Raw genomic sequence first — 9,523 nt, 5'->3', positions numbered from 1 at the left:
TAGGACAAAGAGACAGTGTTTTTAGGAGCCCAAATAATGTTTATCCTTTTCTAATCTAACTTAAAAGGTATAAATAAAATTAATATCTACTTTTGTACAATATATCAAACTCAGGCAGGGTGTTTGTATGAAATCAAGTAGAGAAATATGCACTTAATTCACAAGAATGAACACTTTAGCTAAAATCACATTAACATCTAAATTATTAAATTATTATGATTAAAATTTCATCGTACAAATCAATTTTTACAAAACTCATTATGCATCTTTTTATTTATTATCTTATAACTAATCTAAATTATTGAAGAATTACTTTTACCTTGATAAATTTGGTTTTCTAATATATATATATATATATATATTAGCGTTGGGATCTCAAAAAGAAAAGTTTTCCCGCTCAAAACATAGGTGTTTTTATAATTTTGTTTCGTATGTCAATCAATTAGCATTTGTTAATCTGTCAATTACATTGAAAAAATTAACCAATCACATTTTTTCATAAAATGGGGATGAATATTTTTCATAAAAGTATCAACAAAAGTTTGACTTAACTTATCATATAAAATATAACATATAGGAATGAACATTTTTTATAAAATAAATAAGAAAATTTATACTCAATTTACAAGGAAAAACATTTTTACCAAGGATTTTTATCCAATCAAAATTCAAATTTCTTTTGCATAATTAATATATATTTAGATACACATAACAAAGATCAAGTTGAATCAACTTATCACTATTATTTTTTCGTGCAAATTTAGTGCTTAAAATAAATTTTTATGCAAATAATTTAGTGCTTAAAATAGATTTTTATTTATTACTTTTGTAGCTAAATAAATTATTCAAGATCTTCTTTCACCCTCAATAAATTTTAAATTTTTTTATACATTGATATGTATGTACTAATATATTAAAAAAATTATATATAACAAAAACACACGGGGATGAATTTTTTATAAAAACAATAAGTACAAAAGTTTATACTAAATTCACGGGAATAAACTTTTTAACTAATTTTTTTCTAATTAAAGTTAAAAAAAATTACATAATTAATATATAAAGCATGCAAAAAAATTAAATCTACATAATCAACTAATCATTATGTTTTATTTACACGTAAATTATTTGTTTATTTATTATCTTCTCACATAAATTAATTATTCATGATTTTTTCTACCTAAACAAACTATAATTTTCTTTTAGATATTGACATGTATATGTCAATATATTAAAATAAAAATTATATATAAAATATAACACATAGTTATTTTTTATATATAAAATCAAGTAGAAACTTTCACTTAATCCATAGGAAGAACAATTTACTTAAAAGTCACATTAATATTTAAAATAATGTTAAATTTATATTTTTAAATTGTAATAGTTTTAATTTTAAAGTATTTTTTATGATTGTTTATTTCTTAATTTAAATACTCTATTGAATATTTTGCTTTACAAACGTGAAAAATATTAAAAAATATAACAAAAGATAATGATTGTTTTCATGATGGTATCTAGAAAAATTTATACTTAACTGAATATTATCAGAAAAATATCAAGAGAAATTTACACTTAATTTTATCATATAAAATATAATACACAAGCATGAACATAATTTTATAAAATCAGGTGGAAATTTTTCATTAAATTCATAGGGACAAACTTTTTTATTAAATTGTTTTGGTCAAAGTTAAAATTTCTTTTACATAATTGATATATATATTTAATTACACAACAAAAATCAAATTAAGACAACATAATTACTATGCTTTTCTTCGCACAAAATTAGTGTCTAAATTAATTTTTAGACAAATAAACTATTCAAGATTTTATTCTACCTAGATAAATTTTATTTTTCTATGCATATGCTAATATATTAAAATAAAGTTACATATTAAATATAACATAGTCACGATTTTTTTATATAAAAATAAGTAAAAAGTTTCACCTAACCCACATGAACAATTTGTTACTAATCACATTAATATCTAAATTATTACAATACAATCAATTTATATTTTTTATTATAATAATTTAATTTGAATGTAATTGTTATGATTTTCTCTTTCCTAAATTAAATAATTTATTGAATATTTTATTTTACAAACATAGAAAGTATGAAAAAGAATAATATGAATATTTTTTATGAAAGTATAAAAAGAAAATTTTAACAAATTATATATTATACAAAATTCAAATAAAAGTTCTTAAATATCATGTTTACGTTGCACGGGTCAAAATCTAATGATTTATAAATAAACACAAGCTCACAATAACATTAAAGTACAGAAATCCAGAATTTATACTCAAGGAGCCAAAGTTGGATCAGCGGGTGGTTTTTCTTCATCCAAGAAATGAGAAGTTTCATCAATATTATTTTCATTTAGATTCACATTCTCCATAGTGTTTTCTTGGGCCTCATCATCGTCATTCTCCCCAGTGTTGTCTTGTGCATCATCATCATCATCATCCAAATTTAATTTAACTATGACAACATCATTATAGGATAAAATAAATAAATAAAATAACAATTCACATCAAGTAATACCAAATATCAAACAATGAAATTATAATTAATGAAATAAACATACCAATATCATCAGAAATTGGTTGAATGGACATATTTGCAAGGTCATTACGTAAAACATCTATCTCTTCATTAGTTAAGAATGGTGGTGACTCCTTCACTACCCAATTAGAATGGTCATCTAATGTTTCAAAATTGATTGGGTCATAATTTTGAAGCCTTAGAGGATTCCTAGGTTTATCAATTGATCACATGTCAACATTAGAAAATCCAAGCACCAAAAAATAAACAATAAAAAAGAATGAATATTTTTTTGGTTACAATAAAAAGAATGAATATAATAATACCTTTGTTGCAACTTCAAGTTGTAACGAACATAAACAAGATCATTAAGCTTTTGATGCTCTAACCTATTCCTTTTATTTGAATGAATATGCTCAAATATATTCCAATTCCGTTCACAACTTGAAGCACTGCAAGTTTGGCTTAGAACAAGAATAGCCAGCTTTTGTAAGTTTGGTGTACCACATCCATAAGATTCCCACCATTCATCTACAATATTACATATGATAAAATAAATCAATATGCCATCATTCAACAAAAATAAAGATTAAGAATCATACAAAAAGTTATCAAGCATTAAATGTACCTGGCATCACCGTATTCCGTTCACGTGTAGCAACTAGCCTCCCAAAATCTAACTCGGCATTTTTAAATATTCTCATTTCACTTGCCAAATTAAATTGCAAATCAGGATCTCCATGAGCATACCTTTCAATGACATCCAAAAGGCCAGATGTGGTGGACTTATGCTTAGCAAATTCTTCATTGAAATGACAAGCTGGATTTAACCAATAACCAGCAGCATGTATACTTTTACGAAGAGAATCCCAATGCCTATCCAAGATATTCAAGTAAGGCTCTACCTTCTTATTTTTCTGAAACCTCCTAATCATCTCCTCTTTGGCTTTATACATAGCTTGGTAAAGAAAACCCATGGCAGGTTTATCTTTACTGTCAACAATTTGTAAGACGTGAACCAATGGCTCTGTGAGCTTCACAATATCAGCACATTTTTTCCAAAACCTGGAGTCTAAGATTTGTTCCACAATTTTTTTTGCCTTAGATTCTTTGGCATAAGCTGAGCTTGTCCAATCTCTAGATGTTACCATGGCTCTTAGTGCATCTTTATGAGCCAATATACTTTGCAAGGCAATGAAATTAGTGGCAGACTGAGTTGGAGCTGGACCAAGTATATCTTTTCCACCTGTATATTTTCTCATCAAATATAAAGAATAACAATGATTGTAAATATACTTGGTAATTTTTGAAGCAAGTGACACAATCTCACTTACTTCCTCTAATTTCATAATGTCATCCAACATCAAATTAATGCACTGTGTAGCACATGGAGACCAATATAACTTAGGAAACTCAGCTTCCAATAATCTTCCAGCAGCAACATAATTTTCAGCATTACTTGTCACTATGTGAACAACATTCTCAGGCCCAACAAATAACACCATCTCCCTAAAAAGCTTATGCAACATTTCAGCAGATTTAGAAGCATGAGAAACATCAACAGACCTTAAGAAAACAGTTCCTTTAGGACAATAAACTAGAAAATTAATGAAAGTTCTCCTACAGCCATCATTCCACCCATCAGCCATAAGAGTGCATCCAGTTTGCTTCCAAACAATTCGATAACCATCCACAAGCTTCCTCACATCATCAACCCATTTATTTAATAAACAACCACGAACTCTATGAAAATTTGGACCTTTATAACTTGGACCCATGCTACTAATAGCATCAATCATAGGTTGATAATATGCTGAATTAATTGCATTAAATGGCACAGAAGCATCAATCATCCACTTTGCAATGGCAAGGTCACATTTTTCTATGACTTCCTTACTTTGCAACCCACTCTTTAAGGTAGGTTGAGCTCTAGGGGTTGTTTTAGGCATGAAATACTGACCTATGCGATTGATGTTCTTCCCCTTTTGAGGTGGATTGAGATTACATACTCTTATTGGCTCTTGCACTTCATCCACAACTATTCTCATTTGATCTTCACCAAATTCATTACTATCCACATATTCTTCTCGGACTTTTCTTCTCTTGTTTTTACGTTCATCAAGATTTTGCTTCATTTGAAATCGAACATCTGCAGGCACGTTCTTACATTGCTCACATTGCCCTTTTTCTCCAGCCAAGTGATTCTTGAACCTATTAATGCCACCGCCCCTAAAAATTTTATTACAATAGAGACACAACAGAATAGTTTTTTCATTCTCCTCAGCAACTTTACAATGTCCCCAAGCTGGATCACTTTTCACTCTAATGTGTCTCTGAGTTTGAGATGAATTTTGAGTGAATGTTTCTTGTGATAATGGGGCTGCAACATATGACATCTCCAAGTTCAACTGCAAAATTAATAAGCAAAGAACAGACGAGAAATAATTAATAACTACTAACTTAACTCCAAATTATTAGGTGTGAAAGCTTATATAAAAGAATGTCTACATATTCCTAATAAGCATGATAAAATATTTGAAATGGAACCACCAATACTACCAGTGGAATTCCTACATCATGATTAAATATCTGAAATGGAACCAATACTACCAGTGGAATTCCTACGTCATGATTAAATATTTGAAATGGAACCAATACTGTCATAGGATTAAAGATTTCTAAATAGCAAACAGTGGATTATTTTAGATTGTAATGAGGTAGAATTTAAGAATGTAAGCTAATATTAACTTACTAACAATAGTGAAATAGCTGAATAGATAACCCCTAGCATTATTAATTTATTAGCCAATGCAAAACTTTATCTTCATCCAATCAAGTATAATAAAAGCAATAGCTCTTGAAATTAAGTCAAATGATAACAATTACATTTAAGTAGAATAGTAGAATAGCACTGCCAGATGTCATTTAGTTCAGAAACACCAAAACATGTGTAAGACAGTCTTCTCTTAAAAAATCAAGATTCAAGTGGAAATATAGCAAGCAATTAACAACAGTAGCCAGTAGTATCTATTACAAGCACCAGTTGCAGTATTTATCAAGATTTAACAAGAAATAGAAAAAGAATTAAAACCATCACCAGAGTAAGGCACGACTATGATGAACAAGGCCCAGCTCCAATGAAATAACAAACAACAGCAATGGAGCAGATTGAACAACTTGATGACAAACAGGGGAAAGTCAGGGCTGTGTGGGTGTTTCTTTCTCTTGGTTAAGGCTCAGTGGGTGTTTCATTCTAGCACAAACTGATTGAATTGAATGAACAAAACAAAGAGACTGCATTGTGTTTTTATATTTTCAAAACTGAAATGATGTCATTTTTTGTATTTATTAAAAAATTGATCAACCTCGTCTAGTTCACAAATAACCGGACATATCACTAGTTCTTCTCATAACCGATCGTGTCATAGCAAGTTAAATCAGTTCACATACATAGCTGATCCAGTAACCAATTCAAACCGGTTACATCACCAGTTTTTGGTTGAACCGATCTGACCAGCCAATTTGAGTTAATTTTTAAAAACATTGGTTCAAATAGAAACTATCAGCATCTCCTCTCATTTGAAAAAAACTACCTTAGAACTGTTGATAGGCCAGGACTGAAGTGGAATAAGAACTATAACAATATAATTAAGTCTCTAGGTGCTATAGTTAGAGCTTATTTTTCTTGTACTCTATACAATTAATTGGATCCTTTCAGAGGCGCACGCACACACACCTCAAGCAGTAAGCTATTAATGAAGTCGGGCATCTTCACTCCCAATAGTTCAGTTCTAACTTCCTGCATGACTACCAAAGGTAAGCCCCCTACATGACTAATCAAATTGATGGCTTAATGGGATGACCAAATTCATTTCCAAGATATAACAGTCAGGGTCTTTGTAGTTTGTAAGCAGCTTCTAAGTTTGAGTATTTACCAAAAGAAAAAGAATAAACACACACACATATATATGTATAAATCTTTCAAAGTTTCAATCAATTCATACCTTTGAACTGACCAAAAAGATCACAGCTGACCAATGACAACCCTATCCAACTATCACCTAGACAATGAGTCAAAATAAAATGAGCCAGTTATCTAGTTTTCTGTCCTAGCATGATACTCTTACACATGTAAAGCTGTCAAAATAAAATGAACCAGTTTCTAACATTTTTTGTGCAGCAACCAATTCGTTTTATTAAGCTTTTCTCTTTTCTTTTATCTAATTCTAAAGCTTTTTTTTTTCTTTTATCTTGGGACAGAGCATAATCACAAAGCAGCCTGTAAAGGGGAGAGGGGGAAGAAATTCAATAGCATATGTAGACTCTCAAATCACTAAACATGGTGGTGGTTCTACTTTAAACATACTTATCAATTTGTAAAGTTGACATATATTAAAACCAATTAAATAGTTGATAATAATAACTAGTGATCCAGAATGTTCTGTCAAAATTTCAAAATTCTTACGAGTTACAAGTTATATAGATAATATGCATGCAAATGTCTTCCAAATACATAATATTTTCTTCTCTCTGAAAGCATGATATATTTTTCTAAAAGGTGGCCTGTGCAGTGTACACAGTCACACCATGCGGGATTCCCATCATTTCAGGACTTGAAGAGTGGCAGTGCTAAACAGCTTACCTCTGTGAGTGAAGAGAATAATTCTAGAACTAGAACCCAAAACCAATTAACCATTAAGGTTGCAAGGCAGTAGTCTTATAGTTGCAACAAGGCTTACTCTCTTGATATGTTTATTACAATAAATAACCAATTCAAGTTGTAATGCAACCCATTAGTATAAAACCCATCTCTAAAAACAGCATCTAAGCACGTATATTTGCTTTATTAGTGTATTAAAAAAGCCCTTTCAACTCGTCCTCCTCCATCATGAACCAGTATGGGCAGTATAAAATAAAGATGTTAAATTTAAATGAAGTTCTATAACATGGAGGTTTGTGGAATGCTTCCAACGATAAATTATCATCGAATCTGTAGAGTGTTAGACTACTGAGGTTAATCTAAATGCTGATAACTACCTTGCTAGTATCATCACCATTGTCATTTGTATAAGGTTGAAGATACATTGTCACTGAATTTCACCCTGCTATGATCTTGACCAGTAAATACCTGCAATACAAAAGAGAGAGAAAAAAATAAATATCTAAGCAATAGTTACGTAAGCATTATTTCTGTTATCGATATGACAACAACTGCACACAAATGACAGCAAAAATATCAACATAAAAATAGTCAGAATCACGTAAAAGTGGAGTTACTTGCAATATGGCATATACTAAAAAAAATGCAGCTGCAAAGTGTTCAAAAAACAAAATCATAGACAGAAGAAAGTAAGAAAACATGTCTCTCTACAAAGAAAAACTGATAACTTTTTTTATCAAAAAATTAAAACGTTGTCACCATTCTCTGTTTGGTTTCCAAAAACAGAGCTAAGACAAAATCAAACCGTAGGAGAACTTAAAATTCAACATTCTAAGTGAATAGCAAACTAACTAAATGCTTTACACCAAAAAAAAATAAAAATGAAAGAAGCTGTGACTTACCAAATAACTTGCTCTCTGCCTTTTTATCAACACTATGAAAATTTTACCACTCTTCCTCTGATGCTTGAAGGTTTAGGAAAACCTTAAACCCTATAGTTTATATTTTTCTCTTTCAGATTTTACCACTTTTGATCACTCACTCTTCGTTTTCAAATCACCCGGTCTTTCCAAACTGCACCTCTGCCTCTACTCACATTTTGTTTATGATTTTACTTTACGTTCAAAATTTCCATTATTTTATGTTTTTGAAGCACCGTCTTATTAATATTTTGTTTTAGCTTTAATTTATCATTTTTGTTTTAATTTTTTCGTCAAAAACACTTTCTTTCTCCAATTCTCCTTCGCATTTTTGGAATCATGCCACTCACCTCTTTCTGAAACATTCATGAATTAAATATGCAGAAATTAAACTACCAAAGTATTTATAAATTATGTTTCTTCAACTAAATAAATAGACTTTCAATGTGTACTAATAATAAATAAATAAATAAATTTATACAACTTTTTGTTTTCACAAAATAAATTTATACAATTATAAATTATCAAAATATAAAAAGTGTAGTTTAGGCGTGCAGGTGAGTGTAGACTGTAGAGCCAGTCTGTAGCGGCGCAGTTGTAGAGACATTGGAAAGTGTGAAAGCAGAAAGTAAGTGAAAAAAACTGGTTAAACCGATCACCGAGTACACCGGTTTTGACCGGTTTGGTGCCAAATTGAATATTTTATTGATGCATTTCTCGCCAAATGATCGGTTTTGAACCCGGTCGAGGGAACCGCGCAAACGGACTTAATTTCTCGAGCTTTCTCTGCTTTTACTAATGTCTCACGCTTTCCAATCCAAATTTCACGCTTTTCAAGCTTATTTTTAGACAAGTTTTTCAAGTATATTATGAGTTTTGAGGTATTGGCGGGTGAGTCCGACTAATTTTAATCAAATTTAAGATTTAATTAAATTAAATTAATTTGATTTGATTTTGATAATATTTTTAATGTAATTCAATTCAACTTATTTATAATATTTTTTTAAACTATTATTTTATATCATGATTCTTTTAAATATTTAATAAATTAACATAATATTATTAATTGTCTTAAAATAGTAAACTTAATTCATTTAAAACCATCAACATAGTATTCTTAAATAGACTAATCATTTATCGATATACAAACAAGGTCGTAACAGGTTTTATAAAATGCCAAAATGTCCCTAATTTGTTTATGTGTCAACATATGAAGGGTTGTCGTTCCCACCCAAAAACGTCTCATCATTCTATGTAATTTTTTATTTTATTGTTCCCAATGTGCTTATGTGGAGTAAAAACCCAAATGAAAAGACTTATATGTCTCACTTATTTAAGTGGAGAGGGATTAGATTAGAGAGTGAGATACATTGAGAGAGACTCATTTGAGAG

General features: G+C 29.7%; 1 protein-coding gene across 2 annotated transcripts; it reads right to left on the bottom strand.

The window, feature by feature from the left end:
• Positions 1-2,192: 2,192 nt before the first annotated feature.
• On the bottom strand, positions 2,193-8,478 carry LOC114423915. 2 transcript variants are annotated; one of them, XM_028390823.1, is made up of 7 exons: positions 8,114-8,478; positions 7,589-7,679; positions 6,556-6,612; positions 3,180-4,959; positions 2,878-3,082; positions 2,595-2,761; positions 2,193-2,488 (listed from the first exon to the last, which is right to left on the bottom strand). In XM_028390823.1, exons 4-7 carry the CDS (start codon positions 4,945-4,947, stop codon positions 2,310-2,312), a joined length of 2,319 nt encoding a protein of 772 aa, XP_028246624.1. In that variant the 5' UTR covers positions 4,948-4,959; positions 6,556-6,612; positions 7,589-7,679; positions 8,114-8,478; the 3' UTR covers positions 2,193-2,309. The 2 variants fall into 2 exon arrangements, with proteins under 2 accessions (XP_028246624.1, XP_028246623.1); XM_028390822.1 differs by lacking the exon at positions 6,556-6,612 and having other exon boundaries at positions 8,114-8,477.
• Between the last annotated feature and the right edge of the window lie 1,045 nt (positions 8,479-9,523).

Source organism: Glycine soja, chromosome 8 (assembly GCF_004193775.1).
Source record: "Glycine soja cultivar W05 chromosome 8, ASM419377v2, whole genome shotgun sequence".
In the NCBI taxonomy this organism is placed as follows: domain Eukaryota; kingdom Viridiplantae; phylum Streptophyta; class Magnoliopsida; order Fabales; family Fabaceae; genus Glycine; species Glycine soja.
This window is presented reverse-complemented; position numbering and strand designations above follow the sequence as displayed.

Bases quoted from the DNA above. Each gene is read 5' to 3' on its own strand.
- LOC114423915 (XM_028390822.1), bottom strand. From the start codon at position 7,636: ATGTATCTTCAACCTTATACAAATGACAATGGTGATGATACTAGCAAG. The intron at 4,960-7,588 runs GTAGTTATCAGC...TTAATTTTGCAG, and splicing joins ATGGTGATGATACTAGCAAG to TTGAACTTGGAGATGTCATA. The intron at 3,083-3,179 runs GTACATTTAATG...GTAATATTGTAG, and splicing joins ACGGAATACGGTGATGCCAG to ATGAATGGTGGGAATCTTAT.